This window comes from Leopardus geoffroyi, chromosome D2 (assembly GCF_018350155.1).
Source record: "Leopardus geoffroyi isolate Oge1 chromosome D2, O.geoffroyi_Oge1_pat1.0, whole genome shotgun sequence".
Classification (NCBI taxonomy): Eukaryota; Metazoa; Chordata; class Mammalia; order Carnivora; family Felidae; genus Leopardus; species Leopardus geoffroyi.
Window position 1 is genome coordinate 43,499,605 of NC_059334.1, and position 26,436 is coordinate 43,526,040.

At 35.2% G+C, this 26,436-nt stretch overlaps 1 protein-coding gene across 9 annotated transcripts in view; it reads left to right on the forward strand.

Moving 5' to 3' along the window:
* CCSER2 (coiled-coil serine rich protein 2) overlaps window positions 1-26,436 on the forward strand; it is a 197,321-nt gene that overhangs the window by 162,676 nt on the left and 8,209 nt on the right. For 4 of the 9 annotated variants that reach the window (XM_045437888.1, XM_045437896.1, XM_045437895.1 and 1 more), the window contains one exon: window positions 725-814. In XM_045437888.1, coding sequence (XP_045293844.1) covers window positions 725-814 — 90 coding nt within the window. Of the gene's footprint in view, window positions 1-724; window positions 815-17,106; window positions 17,240-23,381; window positions 23,422-26,436 lie in introns of all 9 variants that reach the window. The other 5 variants (XM_045437889.1, XM_045437891.1, XM_045437892.1 and 2 more) reach the window with 5 other exon arrangements.

The window sequence follows — 26,436 nt, forward strand, 5'->3', positions numbered from 1 at the left end:
TTTTTTCAGAAACTCAGAAACTCAGTTTTTTCATTCTTTTTAAAAATTCGGTATTTATTTATTTGAGAGACCAAAGTTTATACAATAGGTACATTGCTTTGTGTTGTATAAATGACTAAATGAGTATGCTGTGAGTAGAATCATATGTAGAGAATTCATTTGTGAACTGAAATGGTCAGATGGATCTTGTCACAAGGCAGAGATCCTTCAAATTGTTTAGTCCAATAAGATTAACACATTATTAAGGAGGCTTAAAAAAGCACTACACATATGAATAGATAACCTTACTTGTGGACTGGTGGTATTTAGTATCTAGTAGAGTTGTATCAAAAATGAATTTAAGAAACTGGTGGTGACTAATAGTACCATTGTAGTTTAGAGAAATAAAGTAGATTTTGCAATTGTATTCTTTATAAACTGTATATTGCTGTATATATTATACATTTATATACACAGTACTATGTTTATATACATAAGATCATAGATAATGTGTTTATGGATAATGTAAGAGGTTCCCAAGGTTAATTTTTAGTATTCAGAATTTTAGCTTTACTGACTAACTGTAGAACCCAGTCTCTGAATAAGTTGGGAAACTTCTGAATAGATGTGGATGTTTGCCCCTTTTTTTGTGGTACTGGTCTTTTACCCTTTAAGTGAGCCTATACTTTGTATGTATATGTATGTAGAGAATTATACTAGTATAAAAATTTGTGGTTTTATTCAGGCAACTCGGTGTAACTGCCACCAAAAATTTAAAGAGGAAAAATGCACATATGCTGAAAAATACACTCAAACACCCTGGAGAAGAATTCCTGTAAGTAACATATGCCCTTAACCTCTTCTCATGTCATTTATTCTTTTGATGTTTGTTCCACTCTTTTTTACTCTAATCTAATAATTTTGAATCTGCCATGGCTGTATTTTTTTTTTTTTTTTTTTTTTTTTAGGTAAGTTGAGTTTTCTTGTCTCTTAGGTGTTTATGTGCTTTCTAAAGCTTCTCTTGTGTGTCTTATATAATGAATGTGCATTTAATAGCTTTTCCATTCTTCACACTATAGCCCGTTTTATTTGAGTGTCTAGTCTCCTCTCATTGCATGTATTTATGAGAGTAGTATTTCCTCATGCCCTAAAAGAAATAGAAATCCAAAAAATGCAATCTTTCCTGTTTAGCAGCATATAGCTCTTTGAAAATATATGATGTAGCATTTTATTTTGTTGTTGAAACTTTTCAAATATATTCTATCATATTTACTTAAATGTTGAGGTTATTAAGAAGTATAAATTTATTAAGATGCAGATTTGTAGGCATAGTTAGGGAATGGTTTCTTCTGAACAGTAGAAAGTAACCACGTGTTCCGTGCTTCTTGTTTTTCAAAATATATTTAGTCTAAAATATACTGACCATAATTTAATCTGAGTTCTAAAACTCAGTTCAGGGTATGCCTGTGCCAGAGAATCATCACATAGCCATCTAGTCATCATGATCCTGTTGTAGGGTGCCAGCTAATAAATATTTTTTTGTTAAGGGAATGCCTTAGAAAGCCACCTTTGACGCTTCTTTTGCCTTACTTTAGCAGTGGAATCCTATTAACAAGTGAACAAGGAACCATAGTGGTTAATATGATCAATAGTCCAATTTTTAAAGTTTAGCTATGGCTTTAAAGCTTACAAGATGCTTTTTTCCATTTCATCTAACGAGTAATTTTTTGTGTGTGCTGTATATAAGGTATGATGCTAATAATTAGTTTATTCAACAAAAATTTGTGAGCCTCTCTTGTCTCAGTTATTAGGCTCTTGCAGTAGAAGTAGGGAATTGGGGAAGGAAATACACAGACAAATAAGGATTCCTTCCTCCATTAGCAAGTGCTTATTAAAGGAACTGGTGATATGATATAAAGTGTAGTGAGTTCTATAAGGTTCCAAAGATTGGGAAAGACCAGTTGGAAGAATCAAGGAGCTTGGTGAAGAAGGCCAAGGTTGTAGTTGAAATCATAGAAAGTAAAAGATGCCAGTAGGCAGAGATGATATCATATTTCTTTAACGTCAAAGGGTGTGGAACCTTACCTGATGGAGGAAATTGGAAAATAAGATTATGCCTCTTGCTTCTAGATGGAGATTTGGGCTTTCCAGGTTTCTCCAGTTTCCTCACAGATATTGTGCTTTCTGACACTGTTACTAAGAAGTTTGGTGATTTCATTAAGTGTAAGAAGTTCCATTTTCTCATCCTCATGGGAGTCTTTATACAACCTTTGTCTTTTTTGACCTTACTGTTCTGAAAACTGGCTATTAATCAGACAAAAGTAAATGGTGCAAAACAATCCCAAGACATTGCTGAGTTAGTTATACTGTAATTTTGGGTGAAATGAAGGTCAGTTTTCTAGCATAGCACTCCTAACAAACTTAGGCTTCCTTGTCATCTGTTATTATAGGAATCACCTGGCTTAACACTTTTGTCTTATAGTTATCTAGTTAACAAAAATCAGGGAGATTAAATCACATATTAAAGTTTCCATAATTAACTGGTGGCTGAGATACTACTCTAACTTTAAGCTACTGACTGCTAGTTCAAGGTTCCTTCCCCCAAAGGCCTTGAAGGATTGAGAGAGGTTTTGCAGATTGAATGGGAGAAATATCCTTGACAAAAGGAACAGTACAAGTAAAGGTGATGAGGTAGGAAGATACATTTAGGCAGTAGTTAAGTACATGATTTTGGCTACAACACAGTTTTATTTATTTTAAGGGAATAGTTGAAGTTGGTGTTAAGGCCCATTTGAAAATAGAATTCAAATTTTTATCCAGGAATTACTGGAAAAGTAATTTTATTGAGTAGTATTTAGTTAAATATGTAGTTACATATATTTATTTACTTAGTTAAATAATAATTATTAGTTATTAACATTAAATATTGTATTTATTCTCTGATTTTTATTTTTCTTTTGGACTTAGGATTCATTTGAAATAAATTCTTTTAGAAACCATTTATTATAATAATAAAGATTTTCTTCTCTCTTCTAAAAGTTACACTTGATTCTACATGTTCTTTTTTTAGAAGGAACCCAACATATTTAAACAAGATGTTGATGATGGGGAGGTACAATGGGATTCTTCTTTGGCAACAATGAGTTTGTTAGGTAGTGATTTGGGGGTATCAAAACCACCATGTTATATTTAAAAATCTCCAAGGTAACATTTTTTTGATCTGGCTAAGCTTATGGAAGATTGCAAGTTATAGTCTGAGTCCTTGGTTCTTCACCATTCTGTGACTATCTTGGGAAATTTAAATATGCTTCTTGACACTGTCTGAGTTAGTTGAGGATCTGAAGCAGAATCTACTTCAGAGATTTGTGTGGGATATGTAAGCATGTCCTCTGAACATTTCCTGGTATCAGAGGAAGAAATCTGGTTGTAGTAGAAAGCAGAGAAGGATGGTAGAGAAGAGAGAGATACTGTGTATAATACAGCCATTTATGAAGTGGAAAGAAACATGAAAAGAAATAGACATTTTGGGAAGAAATGAAGGAAAATAAAGAAGATGGATTTTAGAAATAGGGAGGGAAAGAAAGAGGGAAAAAGAGATAAGAATGAGCTGTACCAGAAGATGGTACCTTCAAAGGAGAGCGGATAAGTCTGCTTTTGCTGAAATATTCTCATCTGAGGGACAAAATACCCAGATAAAGTGGTGAAACGGGTAATGTGGAAAGAACAACAATGTGGAAGGTATCTAATCACTTACACAAAAGTAGTTGAAGACTAGAAATACTAGTAAAATAGTGATTATGTTAGAAACCAAGATTAATTTTAAATCCCTAAACTTGACAAAAGTTTATTTTTAAAGATAGGACATTATTGTATACAAGTATATTCTTATGAATAGCATTATCTTGGGTTGTTCCTATCATAACTATTTACAAAATAGAAAAGATAAAATTGGAGATCTTTATCACAGACCCATCACAAAAATCATGTCAACCGTTTATAATTTTCAAAGGAAAAGTAGTTTGTCTAGTTCCTAGCAGCATGATATATGTAACTATTAGAGAACTCCACTCCCTCCCTTTTTTTTTCTTGCTTGGGAGAGAAGATGAGATATTAAATGAAAGGAACATTACAACCTAAAGGTTTGTCTTAAGAGGACACTCTCCTAAGTCCTTTTTCTTTTACACTATGCCTTCCTGATTTGGGAGTGGGCAGCATAATTATTGTTAATTTTTACGTGAGAATAATGACCTGATTTTATACTTTGGTATGCCATTTTCTCCCAATTGGATAAGTGTTATATTATTACTCCTATATATTACTGAAGGGAATTAAAGGATTTGTTTCTTTGTAGAGTTCTTTTATTTATTTATATTCACTAATTGCTTATATATAACGTATGCCACTAGAAGTATTTTAAGTGAAATATACATATACTTTGGTGTTTAAACAAGTAATTAGGGGCGCCTGGGGGGCTCATTCGGTTGAGTGTCCGACTTCGGCACAGGTCGTGATCTCGCGGTCTGTGAGTTCAAGCCCCGCGTCGGGCTCTGGGCTGACAGCTCAGAGCCTGGAGCCTGTTTCAGATTCTGTGTCTCCCTCTCTCTGACCCTCCCCCGTTCATGCTCTCTCTCTCTGTCTCAAAAATAAATAAACATTAAAAAAAATTTTAAACAAATAATTACAATGTGATCATATAACTATTTTTAAATTGTTAATGTTAGTCATTTTTAGATATTGACCATTGAATATGGCTTGTGTTCCAGTGACCCAAATGCTAACAGGAGCCACCTGTATAGCTGAGACATCACATTCTAGCTGCATGTGTTTATGGCAACACAATAAGAATTCTATTATGTGTATCTTTACACTGAGTTTTAAACAGTTACACTATAACTTTCGTGGACACATCTGAAACCATTAACTGAAAAATAGAATTGTTTTTCAAGGCTAAGAACAAATTAAATATGACTATCTTAGCGACTGAGTGACTTATCTAGTTGTAAATTTAAGGGTATCTAAATCTGTGCCCTCCAGTACCAAATGCCAGAATTATAAAAGGAAGTTTTAAAACTTTGTTTAAAGTATCCACTGATAGAAGCGAAGTTTACTATACTATAGTTAAAAAAACAAATGATACCACCAAAGTTTTCTACTACTGGGATCCATTTCATTTGTGTGATATAGAATTTTAATTTACTGACTTGTACATCAAGGGTGTAGGCAGGACATAAAGAGATTTTGCTCTTAGAAATTTAATGATAGCAATTAGTGAGAAATGGATGATCCTATTAGGTTTCTCGAAGCAAATGAACAGGGCATCTGGGTGGCTCAGTCAGCTTAGCATCTGATCCCAGCATCATGGGATCGAACCCCACATTAGGCTCCACACTGATTGTGGAGCCTGCTGAAGATTCTCTCTCTTTGGTCTTCTCTGCCCCTTTCTCCTACTCACAGACTCTCTCTCTCTCTCTCTCTCTCTCTCTCTCTCAAAAAACAAAAAAAAAGCATGTTGATCAAATCAGTCTTTCAGATGAAATTAATCAGGAGAAATTAGCTAGAGATGTAGATTAAGAGCATAGGGGGGACTTGAGTGTATGGACAGAAATCTTTACTGATAAAGCTTTATCTACTAGGAAAGCTCACTGTTGCAGTGCCAAGTGCCACAAATCCTTTGGGAGCAAGGAAGTTTCCTAAGGAAGTTTCCTAAGCTCTCCCAGATGAGGGAGAAATAAGCAAACTAATCATGAATCAGGAAAAGTTTTATCTCCTCATTGCTAAGATAAAAATCCCCCACACTCTTAACTTCAGGTGGAAACTCTTGTGTGTTCTCACCTCTGCATTAAGAAAAAGCTGTTTGATGGGAGAGCTACAAGTGTTCTGACAGAATTGGCTCACAGTTCCTCACCTTATGCCACACAGAGTTCACACAAATTGTTGTTCTGTTTTTTAAGTTTATTTATTTGAGGAGAGAGAGAGAGAACAAAGGAAGGGACGGAGGGTGAGGAGAGGATCCCAAGCAGGCTTCGCGCTGTCAGTGAGCTAGACATGGGGCTCAATCTCACCAACGGTGAGATCATGATCTGAGCCAAAATCAAGAGTCGGACGTCCAACCAACTGAGCCACTCATGCGGCCCTCACACAAATGTTTTTATGTGAAGACTTGGTCTCAGTAGGCTTTATCTTGAGAAAAACGAAGTTGCCTCTAAAACCCTGAGTTCAGACACTTCTGTTTTTCAGGGTTTTTTTTTCCTTATTTTGTTTTTGTTTCTGTTTTTTTTATGTCCCACCTATTTTAAAGTGTAATTAGAATATCATGCATATTATTAAACTATTTGTCAGATATCCCAGGCATGTTTTTCTATAAGTAGATTTCATTTTTCCCTTTGGATTGAATATATTCATATGCATACCTACTGCTCTTAGTTTTTATGCACAACCATTGTGGTTTCTCTAGCAGAAAGCATCTCATATCTACCATTTCGTCTTAAAAGTCATCAGAAGATTTAAAGTAGATTTCGATGAGCAAAAGGTACTTTCATGGTTAGAGCTTAGGGAACTTCATGACTTCATGGCATCAACTAAGACAGAATTAGGCACTTGCTGCCTTCTAGATTAGTGCTCCAGTAGAAATATACCGTGACCCACATTTGTAAATGTCCTAGTATCCAAATTAGAGTGAAAACGGAACAAGCAGATTTAATTTTTTTTAAGTTTATTTATTTATTTTGAGAGAGAGAGAGAGAGAGAGCACACACATGAGAGGCGTGAGGGGAAGGGCAGAGAGAGGAGAGGGAGACAATCCCAAGCAGACTCCACACTGCCACAGGGACGCTATCAATGCGGGGTTCAATCTCACAAAACTGTGAGATCATGACCTGAGCTGAAATCAAGAGTCATACACCTAACCAACTGAGCCACCCAGGCCCCCTGTGGAATTAATTTTAATAAAACATTTTATTAACCCAAGAGTACTATTTGAGCATGAAAGCAATATAAAGAAGATATTGAGATATTTTACATTCTGATTTTTTATTTTTTACTGGTACTAAGTCTTTGACATTTGGGGGGTATTTTGCATTTAGAGTACATTTCCTTTCAGACCAGCCATAATTCAGTTCTGTGTGGAGGTCATTGGATTAGGCTTTAAACCTGAACTAAGTAGCAGGAATTGACCAAATAAATAAACAAACAAATAAATAAATAAATAGTACATTCCTTCAGCTTTTAAACCATAGAGCCATTTATTCATTCATTCAGTGAACTTTGATTAGTTTGTTCTATATTTCAGTCCCAGTGTGCTAAGGGTTTTGGATGCTAAATCAAAGACATTGCCTGATTCTTAGTTTATGATATTCATGAGCAGATAGCAAAGGACACCTGAGAGGACAGGAGAATGAGGCTCTTCTTACTGGACCAGAGGATGGTGGACATGTGTTCCAGATTTGGGGACTAGACCTTCTGGCTTTCAACTCCATCATACAATTGCCATGACTAACAGCAGACTTCAGTTCAGGAGTGTAGTGTGTTCCAGCACTCAATGCTGGAACAGCTCCATGCATTTGGGAACTTGCTTTGCTTCTGCTGTCTTTTTGCTGAAGATCAGGTCTCTCTCACCCTTTCCTTACATCTTATAAATCCTAAATCTTCTAAGTTTCTAAGTTAGGTTCTTCTCTACAAGTTCTCTTTTGTTGTGGAAACACTACTAATAGATACAGAATCATGGGGAGCCAGTGCCTAACTCTTAGTGCTGCTGCTTAGTGTTGCTCAGATATCTGTTGTTTCTGAAGTTGCCTGATCTCAAGGTTTAGTTAGTCGTGTATTTATTTTATAGCTAATTCAGTTGTTTACTGTTAAAAGGAGTACATAGTCTTTCTTATTTTCATACTCAGGGAAATTACCTTTATAGAGATGAGAATATCTTTAAACATGTTTTCTTTCTCTCCCTACCAATGTAATCAGCATTTTAAATAGTTTTCCTCTGTATTACTCTAAAGTGCATTATGGTTTTATTCTTCCCTTTTTTTTTACTTTTTATTTTAAATACTCACAGATTATAAAAAGTTACAAAAAAAGTACAGAAAGATCCCTTGTATGGTTCACCCATATCCCACAATGGTTACACTTTATGTAGTTACAATACAATATCAAACCCAGGAAACTGACATTAGTATTTTTGTAGTTCTATGCCATTTTATTACTGCTTAGATTCCAGCAACAACCACCATATTTAAGATACAGAATTATTGTGCCACTATGAAGTTTTGCCTTGTGTGCTACCTTTTAAGAGTCAGGACCATTCCCTTCCTCTACCATTCCTAACTCCTGGCAGCCACTGTTTTTCCATACCTTTAATTTGGTGATTTCAAGAATTTTATGTAAGTGATATTATATAGTGTGTGACCTTTTGAGATTGGCTTTTTAAAAATTTTTTTAAACATTTTATTTTTTGAGAGACAGAGCACGAGTAGGGGAGGGGCAGAGAAAGGGGGAAACAGAATTCAAAGCAGACTTCAGGTTCTGAGCTGTCAGCACAGAGCCTGATGCGGGGCTTGAACCCATGAAGATCATGAACTGAGCCAAAGTCAGACGCTCAACCAGCTGAGCCACCCAGACACCCTGAGATTGACTTTTTTCACTCAGCATAAGGAAATTCATCCAAGAAGTTGTGTCTATCAGTAATTTGCTCCTTTTTATTGCCAAGTAGTATTCCATGATATGGATGTTCTATAGTTTGTTTAACCACTTTATCTATTGAAAGACATCTTGATCATTTCCAGTTTTGGGCTATTACAAATAAAGCTGCTGCAAGTATTTGTGTAGAGGAATTTTTCATTTCTCTGGGATAAATGCCCAGAGTGTGCATTCTGGGTCATATGGTAACTCTGTATTTAGTTCTCAAAGAAACTCCCAAACTGCTTATCAGAACAACTGCTGGAACAGATTCTCATCAACATTGTATGAGAGATACAGTTTCTCTGCATATTTTTTTAAATTTATCTATTTATTTTTGAGAGAGAGACAGTACGAGTGGGGGAGGGGCAGAGAAAGGGAGAGAGAGAATCCCAAGCAGGCTCTGCACTGTCTTTGCAGAGCCCAACATGGGGCTTGAACTCACGAAACTGTGGGATCATGAGCCAAAATCAAGAGCCAGACACTTAACTGACAGCCTCCCAGGTGCCCCTGGTTTCTCTACATCTTTATTAGTATTTAGCAGTGTTATTTTTTTAATTTTAGCCATTCTGCTAAGTGTCTAGTGATATATCAGTGTGGTTTTAATTTCTATTTCCATAATGGCTAATGGCGCTAATGTCTTTTGTGTATTTAACTTGCCATTTTCTTCTTGAAATACATCTTCATGTCTTCCCATTTTGTAACTCGATTTTTAATTTTTTTAATGTTGAATTTTGAGAGTTCTTGATGTATTATCCAAGTCCTTACATAAGAGTAAAGTATGTGGTGTGCAAGAATTTTCCCCTTATTGGGGAAATCTTCCTCATAGAGTAATTCAAGAGTAAAATATCTTAATTTTGATGAAGTCCAATTTATGAATATTTTTTGTCTTTCATGGATTGTGCTTTTTGTGTTATGCCTAAATGTTTCACCAAGGCCAAGATGTTGAAAAGTTTGTTTCCATCGGAGATGTTTATACTTCTACATTCTGCATTTGAATCTGTGATCCATCTTGACTTAATTTTTATGTAAGATATGAGGTTTAGGTCAAGGTTCATTATTTTCCTTCCAGTATCCAGTTGCTTTGCACCATTTGTTAAAAAAGACTATACTTTCTATGAGGCACCTGGGTGGCTCAGTCAGTTAAGCATCCAACTCTTGATCTCAGCTCAAGTCTTGATCTTGGGGTCCTGAGTTTGAACTTGCATTGAGCTCTGCACTGGGTATGAAGCCTACCTAAAATAAATAAATACATTCATACATACATACGTACATACATGCATACGACCCTTTCTCGGTTGAATTACTTTTGTGTTTTTGTCAAAAATCAGTCAACTATATACTTGTGGGGATCTGCTTCTGATTTCTCTGTTCCATTTACCTATGTATCTACCCCTCCACCAATACCTCACTGTCTTGATTGCTGTAACTATATAAAAAGTCTTGAGTGATTCCTCCTACTTTTTCTTTTTCATAATCGTTTATATATTCTAATTTATTTGCTTTTCCACATAATTTTAGAATTAGCGTGTGTTTATCTACAAAAATTCTTGCCAGGATTTTGACAGAAAATGTGTTATACTTAAATATCATTTTGGAGTTAACATCTTTAATATATGTTGAGTCTTCTCATCCATGAATAAGGTATAGCTCTCCATTAATTTAAATCATTTTCTATTTCTTTAACCAACATTTTCTAGTTTTTAGAATACAAGTTCTTCATATGCTTAGATTTATTATGTATTTCATCAATTTGAGTTATTATAAATGGCATTGTCTTTTAAATTTAAGTTTCATGTGTTCATTGCTGGTATTTAGAAATACAATTGATTTTTGTATATGGATCTTGTATCCTATGAACTTATTAAACCCACAAGTTCTGGGAGTTTTTCCTGTAGATCTGGATTTTCTACATGGACTATCCTGTCATCTGCAAATATGAACAGTGTTTTTACTTTTTGATCTATATATCTTTTCTTTGCTTGCATTATGCCACTGGTTAGAACTTCCAGTAGTAAGTTGAATAAGAATTATGAAGGTGGGCATTCTTGCCATGTTCCTGATTTACGGGGAAAAGCATTCAGTCTTTCACTGTTAAATGAATGTTAGCTATAGATATTTGAAAGATGCTAGTTGAGGAACTTCCTTTCTATTCTTTGTTTGCTGAGAGGTTTCATCATGAATGTGTGTTGATTTTGTTAAATGCTTTTGCTATACTAATATATACGAACATATGTTTTGTTGTTGTTGTTGTTTTTGTTTTTGTTTTTTTTTTTTTCTTTAGCCTACTGATTGCATTCATTGTTTTTGAATCAATCTTGTGGACCTAAACCCCATTTAGTCATATAATTCTTTTATGTATTTCTGAATTATTCAGTGGTATTAAGGATTCTTTACGTTTATATTTGTGAGGAGTAATTGTTGTTTTGGGGTGGGGGTGTACTATCTTTGTCTGGCTTTGTTTTAGGGTAATTCTAGCCTCATAAATGAGTGGGAAAGTATTTTTTCCTCTAGTTCTGTTTTCTGGAAGAGATTGTGTAGAATTGGTATTAATTGTTTAAACACTTGGTGGAATTCTCCAGTGAACCACCTAGGCCTGGAGATTTCTTTTGCGGGGGGCAGGGTTTAAGTTTATTTATTATTTATTTTGAGAGAGAGAGAGAGAGAAAGAGCATGAGCTGGGAAGGGGCAGAAAGAGAGGGAGAGAGAGAGAATCCCAAGCAGGCTCAATATCACAAGCTGTCAGATCATGACCTAAGGTGAGATCAAGAGTCGAACAAATGCTCAACTGACTGAGCCACCCAGGTGCCCCTGGGGGAGTTTTTTAATTGTTATAGACCTATTCAAGTGATTTCTTTCAACTCAGATGAGTTTTCATAGTTTGTGGTTTTGATGAATTCATCCATATCTTCTTTTGTCAAATTTATGACTATAAAGTTGTTCATAGTATTGTCTTGCTGTCTTTTTAATGGCTGGAGGATCTGTATTGATACCCTGTTTCATTCCTAATTTTGCTAATTTGTCTTCTCTTTGATATTCTTTATCATTTGCAGTGATCTGTCAATTTTGTTGAACTTTTCAAAGAGCCAACTTTTTATCTCTTTGATTACCTCTGTTTTTCTGTGTTCAGTTTCAGTAGTTTCTGCTCTTCATTGTATCCTTCTTTCTAGTCATTTTTTTCTTTTTTTTTTTTTAACGTTTATTTATTTTTGAGACAGAGAGAGACAGAGCATGAACGGGGGAGGGGCAGAAAGAGAGGGAAACACAGAATCCGAAGCAGGCTCCAGGCTCTGAGCCATTAGCCCAGAGCCCCACGCGGGGCTCGAACTCATGGACCGCGAGATCGTGACCTGAGCTGAAGTCGGATGCTTAACCGACTGAGCCACCCAGGCGCCCCCTTCTTTCTACTCATTTTTGGTTTATTTTGGTTTTTTTTTTTCCCCAAGTTTCTTAAGGTGGCAGTTCAGCTTGTTGATTTGTGGGGTTTTTTTTCTCTTTTCTGTCACTACTTTAGCTGTGTTCCACAACTTTCAGTATGTGTTTCTTTTGTATTCAGTGTGTGTGCATGTGCGCACGCATGTGTGTTTAATTTCCTTTGAGATTTCTTTAATCCATGAATTGTTGAGTAACCAAGTGTTCGGAAATTTTTCTATCATTTTTCTGTTTTGGATTTCTAATTTGATTCCATGGTGGTCAAAAACACATTCTGGAGGCGCCTGGGTGGCTCAATCAGTTAAGCATCTGACTCTTGATTTCAGCTCAGGTCATGATCCCAGGGTGGTGGGGTTGAGCCCCACGTTGGGCTCCATGCTGAGCATGGAGCCTGCTTAGGATTCTCTCCTCCCTCTCTTTCTGCCCCTTCTCCATTTTTTTCTCTGTCTCTCAGTCTCTCTCTCTCTGTCTCTCTGAAAATGAGTATATAAACTTTAAAAAACAAAGAACTTCATTCCTTTAAAACACACACACATTCTGTGTGGGACACCTGGGTTGATCAGTCAGTTAAGCATCTGACTCTTGATTTCAGCTCAGGTCATGATCTCATGGTTCATGGGTTCGAGCTCCATGACAGGTTCTGTGCTGGCACTGATAGCACGGAGCCTGCTTGAGATTCTCTCTCTCTCTCTCTCTGCTCCTCCTCCACTCACTTTCATGCTCTTTCTCTCTAAATAAATATATTAATAAACTTTTTTTTAAATGTCCCCTTTATATTAAAAAAACACCTTTTGTGCAGTTTTTCTTTTAGTTGTTGTGGTTTGTTTTATCGCCTAGACTGGTAAAGGTGGTAAGTGATCTATGGACTCTTAAAAAGAATTCATATTTTGCTGTTGCTGGATGGAGTATTCTATAAACATTGATTAGATCCTGATTGTTGATGATGTCCTTGAGTCCTCGGTATCACTGTTGATTTTATTGTCTAGTTGTTTTATCAATTATTAAGAGAGGGGTGTTAGATTCTCCAGCTGTAATTGTGGATTTGGCCATTCAGTTCTGTCAGTTTTTGTTTCGTGTGTTACACAGTTCTGTAGTTTGGTGCATATACGTTTAGGATCACTATGTCTTTTTGGTAGATTGACCCTTTTATCATTTTATAAGGTAATTTTTTATGCCTGGAAGTTTTCTCTGAATCTTCCTTTATTTGATATTAATATAGCCACTCTTGCTTTTTCTGTGAACATCTCTTAATGAAGCTATGATTGACACCAAGGAAAGTAAGAAAGCTATTATTACTCTCAAGATGCTTATATTTAATAGAAGAATGATAGAAATATTCAAATCAATATAATGAAAAGCAGAAGAAAAATTCCCTGAGACAAGTACCACCAAATGATGTGGGTGTTTATAAACAAGAGTGATCATAGTTAATTTAGGTAGAATCCGGAAAAGCTTCTAGAGAATGGGTTTGAAATGGGCTTGGAAGGCTGGATAGGAATTGGGCAGATGGAGGTGGAAAAGTGAAGTAAGTAAAATGAGTAATATTTTTTGCCTTTCTAGTCATAAGCTCAAATGACAACTATTCAAACAGTTTATTAAATGGGTGCCCCTTGGCAGTAGCAGGCAGAGCTATTTATGTGTTTATTTCACAAGGTTGTCTCTCTTTCCCTCTCATGCTCAAACCTGTCCCATAGATGATGGTTTGTTTCTCTTGGGAGAGTGAAGATGGGTGTCATCAGTTTTATTTCTAAGATTCTTAGGTGCTTGTAATATGCATTCAGGCCTAATATTATAGCTTCATCTCTAGGTAAATACAGTAACTTCATTTAATGCAGTTTAAATCCATAAACAGTTATTAAGAGCCTGCTGTGTGCCAGGTAAAGAAGGTAGGACATTTAACATCCTTTAAAACTCCTGCCAGGTTTGGGGTGCCGGGGTGGCTCAGTCAGTTAAGCTTCTGACTTGGGCTCAGTTCATGATCTCATGGTCCATGGATCAAGCCCCTCATGGGGCACTGTACTGTCATAACAGCTCAGAGCCTGGAGCTTGCTTTGGATTCTGTGTCTCCCTCTCTCTGTGCCTTTCCCTGGCTCATGCTCTGTCTGTCTGTCTCTCTCTCAAAAAATAAAGAAACATTAAAAAATTAAGAACAAAAAAACAAAAAAAAAACTCCTGTCAGATTTTTAGGTATCATGACAGATACTTACACTAAAAGTATTTCAAAGAAATAATGAATTATTATGAGAGACCATTTGATACAAAGTTGTTTCAAATGCCATATATGTAGAATTATACAATTAAAGGATAAAAATGACTGGAGTAGGGATTAGGACAGGTATGTGAGTAACTGATAAGAACTAAAAGTGAGAAGTTTCTTAGAGATAAACTATTCTGTCTTAGTCTGCTTGGGAAGCTATAACAGAATACCATAGATTGGGTGGCTTATAAACAATAGAAATCCATCTCCCATGGATTTGGGGGCTGAGAGGCCGAGGATCAAAGACACTGGCAGATTCAGTTTCTGGTGAGGGCCTTCATAATAGACAGTCATCTCATCATGCCTTCTCATGGTAGATGGGATTAGGGAGCTTTCTGTGTTGTTGTTGTTGCTGCTGCTGTTGTTTTTTTTAATAAGGGCACTAATTCCATTCGTGAGGGTTCCACCCCCATGCCTTAATCACCTCCCAAAGTCCCTACCTCCAAATACCGTCACACTGGGGAAATACATCTCAACATCAAATTTTGGGGGAACACAAATAATTCATTCTATAGCACATTCCAGTCTTTCATCTTACAAATGATGAAACTGAGGCTCAGAAAAATCAGTGACTTTTTCAAGGTTGCAGGACTTATGGAAGATCCAAAGAAAAACACAGTTCCCCTGGCTCCCAGTTAGTACTATATTCACAGAACTCCAGAGAGAATTTATTTCTTTGAAAAGGAATCCCTGACTGCTAGTTTAGCTTATGTACAAAATCCCTATCTGAAAGTGTCTTTACCCAGAGCAGTGGCTGGCCTTGGTGATACTCATAGGAAAAGTGCATGTCCCTTCTTGGTTGAGGACTTGTTTTGTGTAAAGGTTTTGAACCAAAACATTTCTGAAACAGCAAAATAGAATTGTATCAGGTAATATTTTTGGAGAGCACTGGGGATCATCACCCTATTAAATAGTTTGTAAGCTATTTTTGCAAACATCTATGGCCAAGTTAGTGGAGAAAAGATAATTTCAAAAGGTAGGATCTTATTTAACTAGGATATTCTAAAGATCATTAATTCCATGTGGTTCCTTGGAGCTGTTTTTCCTCTTCATTAACATAGAAAGTGGATCATTTTGTTTTTGTTTTATAGGAGCAGTGTAGCTACGATTACTCTTAAATTTAAAGGAATACCTGATTATATTGAACTGAGCCAAGAAATATTGATAAACAAGTGGGAAAAAATTTATTTGGACTAGTGTTTATGAAAACTGTAAACACCAATAAACTATGTTAGTAATCTTCTAATAAATTATTTCTCTGTCCAATTAATTGGTCTAAAAATTATGCATACTTTCTTTTGCAAATTGAACTGGGTATAATGATTTACAGCTCATTTTCCTTGATGATTTGTTAGTGTTTTAATAGTTTTATTTGTGGATGTATTTCAGTTGGTGAGGAGGCCAGGAACAGACCTGAGACCCAATTTTGTCCTATTTGTGGGACATTGAATAAATTTTTTCTTGCTTGATGACCCAAGTGAGGAGACTGAAGTAAATGCCATTGCAGGTGTATTCCAATTCTGATAATCTGTTATTAAGTAAATCTAAGAAGCCATAAATTATTCATTTTAAAAAGCATGCCTGCACTCTAGAAAACAGTATGGAGGTTCCTGAAAAAATTAAAAATAGAACTACCCTACAACCCAGCAATTGCACTACTAGGTATTTATCCAAGGAATACAGGTATGCTGTTTTGAAGGGACACCCCCATGTTTATAGCAGCACTATCAACAATAGCCAAAGTATGGAAAGAGCCCAAATGTCCATCGATGGATGAATGGATAAAGAAGATATGGTATATATATATACAATGGAGTATTACTAGGCAGTCAAAAAGAATGAAATCTTGCCATTTGTAACTATGTGGATGGAACTAGAGGGTATTATGCTAAGCGAAATTAGTCAGAGAAAGACAAATATCATATGACTTCACTTATATGAGGACTTTAAGATGGAAAACAGATGAACATAAGGGAAGGGGAGCAAAAATAATATAAAAACAGGGAGGGGGACAAAACAGAAGAGACTCTTAAATATGGAGAACAAACAGGGTTGCTGGAGGGGTTGTGGGAGGGGGGGATGGGCTAAATGGGTAAGGGGCTTTAAGGAATCCTCTCCTGAAATCATTGTTGCACTATATGATAACTAACTGGAATGTAAATTAAAAAAAATAAATTAAAAAAAAAAAGCATGCATGTTTAACCTGTGGCCTGTATGTCACATTCTTGACAGTACTCACTCAAAACATTCTCAGTCTTTTTAATGCTGTGTTGGTTCTGCTATCTTCAACCAGTGTTCTTTATTTTACCTGTTAATCTTCTGAAAACCTATGATTTAAAAAGAAGTAAGCATTTTTTGTATGATAGTTTTTTTTTTGCTGCCTGATTTATATAATTGATGCAATTTCTGTGTTTCATACTTAAAAGTGTATCTCCCCTTTTAAATGCTTTCAAATTTTGCAAAAGACTGGAATCTGCTGTTGTAAAAAAAGCTATAATGATTAATGTATACCAGGAAGAATATATATTTTTTATTTCTTATGTGTTAACTATAAATATTAGGGGAAAATAATTTTTTAATATATGAAAAATACCTAATTTTCGATTATGATGTATTTTAATCATTTGAACTACCTATATTTAAAAAAATGAAATCTGTCTTCTTATTAACACTATTGTTATTTTTTTTTTTTAAAGTATGACTTTGGTTTCTCTATTTTTCGGTTCCCTTTTTTATTATACCTCCCCACCCCATCTCTCTCTGCACAGGGTGGGTATTCTGCTCCCTCCTTCTCTCCTTGGCAGGGCTCCTTCCAGGGGATCCCACGGACTGTTCCGCCGCACCGCAGACAGAGTGAGTCTGTGTCTCTCACTCCTATCCTGCTCTGGCTTCCCCTTCATGGTATTGCCCTTCTGCATGACCTATCCCTTCCCCAGCACCCTCTCTCCTGTCCAGAGTGACCTGCAGGCATGTGCTAAATCAGCACTCCCTGGGCTCTCTTCTCTTAATTAACTCTTCCTTTGACTGCATGTGAATAGACATCTACTTAGAGCCTTAGGAAAACTACCTGAAGTTAATTTCATTCTAATACTGTTTAAACCTATTGCCAGTGACCCTAGACCTGCTGACATGCATCTGCCTTTAATGTATTTTCTTTTTTAGTGACCTTGAGATATATGAATAACAATTTTTTTAATCTAGTTATGTTAAAAAAAAAAAGTACACAGTTCCTACAGTGATATGGACAGATGCATACTATTGAGGGAGCAGGCTTACTAGACCATTGCACATTTCTTTAAATATTTCCTAATCAAAAAACTTTGATTGCATTTCACTGTCATCTAAAAGAAGTCTTTTTAATCATTCTTCAAGGGTATTTTTTAACAACTAATATGGTTTTATAATTCATCCAATTGCTTTACAGTACAGAAGAAAATGGCTTTGAATATGCATGATTTACTAACATTTCTAATGATTTAGTAATTGACTTAAAATTTTTGTTTACATTAAATCTGCTTTCCTAAACAGTGTTTATGTTATATTATGTACTTAAGTACACCTGGTAAGTTGGTTATATTTTATCTTTTTTGAAAAGTCACCCAAAAAAAGCTAATATTAATGAAAAAGAGATATTAATATTGTCAATCAGTCACTTTTATGCCTTCTCCATGGATTTGCCCTGATTTTTGATTCACATCAATTTTTTCATAAATTATCTTTATCCATGTGAAGTATGAAAGGTCCAAAAGGGAGAAATTTTAAGCAGTTAAAATTAGGAAATGTGATTTATTCAAATAAAAATTCATTTATGGGAATTTGGAAAATTATGAGGTATCAGCATGAATTTTTTCTCAACGTTTTTTTTATTTATTTTTGGGACAGAGAGAGACAGAGCATGAACAGGGGAGGGGCAGAGAGAGAGGGAGACACAGAATCGGAAACAGGCTCCAGGCTCTGAGCCATCAGCCCAGAGCCCGATGCGGGGCTCGAACCCACGGACCGCGAGATCGTGACCTGGCTGAAGTCGGACGCTTAACCGACTGCGCCACCCAGGCGCCCCGGTATCAGCATGAATTTGAGGCAAAGTTTGAAGCTTATTTTTTGGCTATTAACATCGCCCTCCCTTCTGTGTTTTCTGTTTTATTTTACTTATTTCTTTTTATTTTTTTTTTACATTTATTTACTTTCGAGAGACAGAGCGTGAACAGGGGAAGGGCAGAGACAGAGGGAGACACATTATCTGAAGCAGGGTCCAGGATCTGAGCTGTCAGCACAGAGCCCGATGTGGGCTCGAACCCATGAACCGTGAGATCATGACCTGAGCCGAAGTCGGAAGCTTAACTGACTGAACCACCCAGGAGCCCCTGTGCTTTCTGTTTTAAAGAAAAATAGGATTGGAACTTGTGGGTGGCTCAGTGGGTTGAGTGTGCAACTCTTGATCTCGTTCTTGGTCCCAGGGTTGTGAGTTCCAGCCCTGCTTCGGGCTCCGTGCTGGCGTGGAGCATACTTAAAAAAATAAATAAATAAAAATTAAAATGAGCATAAAGAAAAATAGGGTAGAAAAATAGGCTTTTATATCAAATTGTTTATTACCAAGTTAATTTGTGTAATTGAAGCACCAAGAAAAGGGATTTTTCCTCCTCCTCATCTTCCTCCTTTTCCATCTCCCACCACCTCTTGTAGCCCTCCTTTTTCTTCTCTTTAAGTACTTTCCTTTCCTCTCTCCTCTATTTTGATACCACTAGCACATAAGAAATTACATTAAAATGCTAGTAAACGAATCTGAATTTCAAAGGGCAACTATAACATGATAATATATTTTTAGGCCTGCAGCCAGTAAATTGCATGGTTTGACAGATTTACCTCAGATTAACATTTCTGCCTTGAATTTAACCCCTTGTAGTTCTTCTCCTTTCCTCCCACCATTTTTCTCCCTCATTCTCCTTCCCTTCAACTAGCTATAATATGGAATTGAAATTTAAGGTTAATTATTCTGTATTGCAAACAGAGGTTTACATTTGTTTTCAAAACATGTTTCTCAGAAACACTCATTTCACTAGTTTCTTACTTGTATAGCTTTAGAATTTTCTTGTCCCTCTGTTGAGTCATTTATTAGTCCTCCGTTTTCAAATGCTTCTTCCTTTCCTCTTGGGTCAAAAGCTACCTTTTATTTTCTGACTATGAAGCAGCACTGTCTATCAACACTATCAAAATTCTGTCTTTCTGCCTTTTCTAGATCAAACCTTCTTTCTCTGCATCTTCAAATTAGTAAGAAGAAAGTTTTGGTTAGCCACCTAGAGGATAATACACCAATATTGGAGTTTTTTCTTGGGTAAGTTCTCACAGCTTACATAGCTAAGAGAACTGGCCCTGAAACTTGATCATTGAGACTTGTAAGACCCTATTTGTGGAAAGTAATAATTAGAGGACTTGTTCTTGGCTTTTTGATATTTCTTACTGAGCTGGGAAGGTTCCTTTAGAGGAAAAATATGTTCTAAACTCCTACACTGTTTTGGATTTCCTCTGAAAACTAAAGCAGCTTATTAATAAAATATTATTAATTTAAAATTTTAAGAATATTTTAAATGTCTTTAAAGTATAGAATTTCTATAGAATATGAAATATAGAATTATGTAAATTATAAATGATAAAATACAGAATTTTAAATTTTTTTTAGAAATTTTAGAATATTAAATTCTTTTTTTAATATAGAAAAGAAGGGTATGGAATACAGTGGTTTTTATCAGGTTTTGGAATAGATCTTCCCCTTCCTTCACTAAACTTATATTTATTGAAATAATGTTTGTCTCTGTGTCAGTCAGTATATGATTCCTAGGGTTGATTTTTGAAGAGACTAATTCTGTAAGTGATGGTAGATAGTTGAGAGAGTTCTCCTTTATTATAATCTCTTTCATTAGTAAGTTCTTTCCAAGGCCCTCTTGAGCATCAATATAAGTAAACTGCCTTTTTTTCTAAATGCAGAAGCAAGGCAAGCTTGGCTGTTAGTCTCAGGAAGGACAATCTGGTTTTCTTTTTGTTTTTAATTAAGAACAGTAGACCTTCCAGCATAATGAGATAGCCTGTTCTGGATATGTGGAGAGTGAAATAATTAATGTTTACAGGGAATGTTTAGCTCTGGTGACTCCAGAGAGCTGCATTGGCCAGGGATGTTCTTGCTGAATTTAAGGATAAGTCTAAGAAAATCCTGGTGTGTATATGTGTGTGTGTGTGTGTGTGTGTGTGTGTGTGTGTGTACATACACACACACACACACATATATGTATATATATATATATATATATATATATATTTTCTTAAATTTTGACTTATATTTCTTTTCTTGAGTATATTACTAATCTCAACTGGATGATGCTTCTCTTCCAATTTCAAATTAAATTTTTCTCTGGGTTAGTAGAAGATATCTACACTTAGACATAGAAGGGGTCTTCTTATTGTCTTAACTTCATTCAGCTTTTATCCAAATATTTTAACTAATACTGGTTTAGTCTTTTTAATTGCCAATTGTGTAAAATTAAAATGATAAATAACCCACCTCATAGTAGGAAAATTTAATTTAAAAAATTGCTTTTAGCGAGTAAAAAGCCTTAATGGTAATCTCAAGTAGCTCTTCTTGCCAGAGCATATGCTTTTAGGAATACTTGACTTTTCAAGAAGTATGTTTTGAAATAATGTCTATTTATTGTCATGCCTAAAAATACTGTTGAATTAGCTCTTTAATATCTTGGCTTGAAAGAATTTACAAATCTTATCGACCTAACCTTCCATGTGCAGTAACTTAGATGAGGCAAAATTTGATTTTAAATAACAAAAATAACATAAGTTTATATATATGTGTCTTCATAGCTCAGCAGTTTCTTGATGTAGTGTTAGTATTGCCTGATTTCTAAATTTATAGTATAATAACTAACTGTATTCTGCCCAGAATAACATTAATAATGATGATTACATTGTCTTATATCCTCCTCCTCTTCTTCCTTTTATAACCCTCAGAAGATATTTCACAAACCTTTTTGACAAATGACACTTACAAATTCATTTTATATCAACAACCCAGTATATATTTACTAAATGAAATTATGTATTTACAACCCAACACGTGTGTGTATTTAAAATTCAGATAAAAGTTGTATGAAATAGTACTTTCTCTTAGAACATATAATATTCTCATTTTCCTCCCAATTTTTGGTTTTGCTTTTTTTCACATAGCATCATTACATGAACATTTTTCATATAGTAAATATTTCTTGAAAACATCATTTTAATGGATACATGATAATACATTATGTGGATATACTATAATTTTCATTAATATTAATTTAATTAATGACTAATCATTTTAATTAATATTATTGAGCATTGATGTTTCCATTTTTCCCTATGAAATATATTCTTACAGTGCAGTTTATTCTTGTGTATAGATCAGTATCATCATTTCTCTTAGGTAGATTACTGGAAGGGTGTTACTTAAACAAAGGGTGTGTGCACTTTCTAGAAACACTTGATGTATATTGTTGAATTGCTAAACGTGTTCATAGGGTATGCATTAACATGGCTCAATCTGGCTCTACCATGTGACTGTCATCAATTTTATATGTAAGTGCAGCGTTACCTTCAGTGCTTTAATGAGAAATTAGCTCTGGGAGTGACTTTTCATAAAAATAAAATATTTTTCAGTGAATTGGTAACTAGAGTAACTCAGTAAAAACTGAACAAATAGAATATGGCACTCTGTCCTTTTTTGCAGCTAATTTCAAGTGCTGTTTATTTATTTTCAAATGCTGTTTAGATTAGTCTTTGGTTAATTGACTAGAAATGTGCATCAAACTCATGGTCCAGGAGGCTGTCCCATAAACTAGTTTCTCTGGGAACTTTCTCATATGAAGAAACCCAGCAATTGCTGTTTTCTGTATAAGCTTTTTAAAACAACCTGCTCTGTAGTTATGTTAGTCATATTTGTTGTATCATAATGCCTGCAGTATCTTACTCTGGATAAATATACCATGCTTACTGGTCACACCAATGGACTTGTACTATTATGATGTTTAGTTTTATTTTCTGAACTCTGAATCCCAGAGGTAAATGCTAGTAGGTTCTGTGTCTTAGAGATAAAGACCCATGAAAATTAAGCATCTCAAATTGATTGTGCCTGTGTAGTAAATGCTTACTTAAGTCAATAATCAGTTTAATAGTTTTTAAAGAAGTTCACTGATCAACTTACAAAAGCTATGGAACTCCTTATCTCAGAATTTGTTTATATATAATTTTATCAATCACTTATCTACTCTAAATTCTCTGAGATCTAGAGGCACCATTATGAGATCTAGAGTTATGAATAAGAGCATTCCTGGCTCCCAAGAAACTTTCGAAAGTTTCATGTGAATTATAGAACAGAATTCTTTGAATCTAGTTATGTTAGGCTAGGAATCCGGTCATGTCTTCCATCTTTATAGTGATGTGTGGAGACCTTGCTTATTAATTTAGAACATCACATTTAAGACATGAAGATCAGATTATACTTGAATTGTCTTTAATGTAGCAACAGTAATAAAAGTAAAAAACTAATATTGAATTGTATTTAGTTTACAATGTGCAAGACTCTGAAACTATTAAAGAAATAATTTCTACTTGCTTTGTAAGGGATACATGTGGCTGAACCATTTTAGATCTACGGAGTATGAATGTTAAGTTGTATCAAAATTCTATCTGTATTTTAACTGGTAAGATTCTTCAAATGATTCCTTTTAAGTGTGAGAAGTTTTACATAATATTGTTATGTGGTTATGAATATTTACATTAACTTGCAAACCTCTTTAGCAAGAAAGTATAAATTTATTAAAAATGTTTTTATTTTATACAAATATACTAAGTAAAATAATACTGCCTAGGAAAACACAACAAAAGCAAAGCAAATACTGTTGGCTGCTATACCCAGTCATGGCAATTCCTTGGTGTTATGTGTGGTCTCTGACACCATTGTCCTGTCTTTTTCTTGTCTCTGCTCTCCCATTATGCCATTGGCAAGGAGTTGAGAAGTTAGTCCATTACTTCTCTGACAAAGCGTGGTACAGTACAATTTCAGATTTTTTCCTACCACCTTCCTCATAGTCACTCTTTTGTTTTTGTTTTTTCCAGTTTGCATGATGCATGTCAGAGCCTGCATGAAAATACAGGCATGTTACAGATGGGTCCATTTCCATCTTCCTTTTATTCTTTAAAATGTATTTAGTAATAATAAACTTGTATGTAACAAGAAAATAATTTTAGGTAATTCCTGTGTCTGCTATGCATTGTTACACTTTAGAACACTTCCTGCTTTCTACCTTATAACACTTGGACATATTTTTCTCAGTCAGGACTTGATGTTTCTAGCTGCCATCTTATCGTTGGTAACTCTAGCACAAAATGTTTACAGAAACTGATAGGAGTATTTTTCTTATGCTAATGCTAGAAATCTTTGAAATGGTATGAAACAGTGAAGGTGAAGTTTTTCTCTGTGATGAATGCTAATTTGCCTTTCCTTTTATTCAGTTTATTTCCACCAGTAGGTCACTTGCAGCCACTTTTTTCCAAAAATACTGCTACATAGTGTGGCTTGAGTTTGGTGTCTGAGACGTCTCCTGTGTAGGATAGATCAGTTAAGAAAGAAAGTAGGGCATTACCCAGGAAAGTTAGTATCTGAATGTCGGTATTGAATTTGCCTTTTTAAATAATCTTCTGGCTATACCACATATTCTGAAAGTTTGTGAACTCATTGGAATTACACAAATAACAGAATAATACAGTTTTAGTGCTACATTTTAAATTTCCTCGGTTCAAATTCTGGCTTGGCCATTTGCTAAAATGTGTGAATTTCAGTGTTACTTAATTTCTTTTAACCTCAGTTTACTCATCTACAAAAATAAGACTGTACTTTCCACTGATGGTCTTGTGATAAGTAGAGATCATGCATGCAAACTTAGTGTTTGATTATTTATCCCTGGAAAGAAGGGAAACTGTTCTCTCATAGCCCAGAATATAGCATTTCTCAGGTATTTGTAATGTGTCAACCACTATACTAAGCACTTTGTATGCTTGTTATCATTTATTATTTACAATAATTCAATGAAGTGTAAAATCCATTATTATCCTCATTGTATAAATTATGAAATTCCATCTCAGAATAGTAAGATAATTTACCCAATATCTCACCGATAGTAAGTGATGGAGGCAGAAACTCAAACCTAGATCAGTCTGACTCCAAAAGCTAAATGACTCAGTATTGTGTTGTACTAGGTCCTCCGTATAGCTGTATATAAATTCTTTCTAGACTTTTTTTTTTAATTTTTAATGTTTGTTTATTTTTGAGAGAGAGAGACAGAGTGTGAGCGGGGGAAGGGCAGAGAGCAAGGGAGACACAGAATCTGTAACAGTCTCCAGGCTCCGAGCTGTCACACAAAGCCCGACATGGGGCTCAAACTCACGAGCCATGAGATCATGACCTGAGCCAAAGTCAGCCGCCCAACCTACTGAGCCACCCAGGCGCCCCTATTCTTTCTATACTTTAAAGTGCCTTGTATCTCCTAGCTCTATTTTACCTTCAGGAAGGCACTTAAGGAACTTGACTTCTGTGTCATATCAGATATGCCTGCTATGGATTTAACACACTTAGATATAACTGACATTACCAAAATATTTATTTGAAGCCTAGAAACCTCTTATTCTATGGCAACTAGTTTATTATGCTGCTATAAAAACTTGCCTTTTTTCCCCCAAAACCCATTAACAAAAGATCCATAGCTTGAATTCATCATTCTCACACCTTTTAATAATCATAGGTGATATTTCTTTGAGCACTTTTGATGTGGTAGGCAGTCCTGTGCTAGGTGTTTTTATATGTATAATCATGTTTAATTATTAGGATTAGAAATGGAAAATAATGTAATGCTTGTTAAGACAGTTTTCCGTACTTCATTCAGAAATATACAAGTAAAAAATACTTGTGGCTTAGCTGGTAGGTCATTATGGGATGTGCTGAGTTCCTATTAACTTGTAATTCTTCCTGCTGTCCTTCTAAACATTAGCCATTATGTTCATTTAGGGAAAACATTTTTTTTTCTGTTCTATGATTTCTTTTTCATCAGTTTTTTTTTTAAACTTTTGTTTATTGGGTTATTAGTGCTGTATCATTGACCTAATAGGGAACTATTTTGATTATTACAAAGAAGCAATTCTGGAATATATCACTTCCTAGTATTTATTTATTAATTTATCTAGAAAATATATATATTTAATCCATACTATGTGCCAAGTACTAGGGATACCAACTGCAACAACAACAAATAAAGCATGGTATGTGCCTGTAAGGAGCTCATATCTCTGGTTATCTTTGTAAGCAGCCCAAATTAAACATTTAAGATGATCATTGAAAATACTGTCAATCCCTTGTAGTTATCTAGTAGTGCCTCTGGCACTCTTGACCTTGATACCTGTAACCGTTGCTTCTGAGAATTCTCAGGATGGTATGCCAAGTTAGATGTATCTAACTAAAAAGTAAGACTTGAAGTTGCTGATCTAGTTAGAAGCACCTAGCCCTTTAAGTCTGGGGATGGTTCCACATTTTGAAGCTTCAGTAACCAACCATTCTGTAAGTTGCAAGGATGAAGTACTAAAAGCTCTACTTATTTGTGACTACAGGGAGTTTCGTGAAGGCTGCCCTCTGAGTTTTGGGTTGCTGAAGCTACGAAATGAATGGGCTGGTGGGCAACTTCCCCAGAGGCATTTTATTTATTTATTTGTTTTTATTTTTTGTATACAGATTAGTAGTACCTCATCATGTATTGCCAAAGCCAGAAACCTGGAACTCATCTTAATTTTTTTCCAAACAGCTGCTTACCTGACCACCTTTAAAATCTCTTTAAATCTTTTCCAGTTTGCTTTCAGTATATTAATTTTAGACCCTTATAGTTTATCACCTGGGCTATTAGCAGTAGCATACTACCTGGCTGTTCTGCTTACAGTCAGTCCTTCTGTATGTTCCCCACTAATTCCACCAAAGTGACATTGTAAAATAAACATTGTATCTTACTATTCCTCTGTTT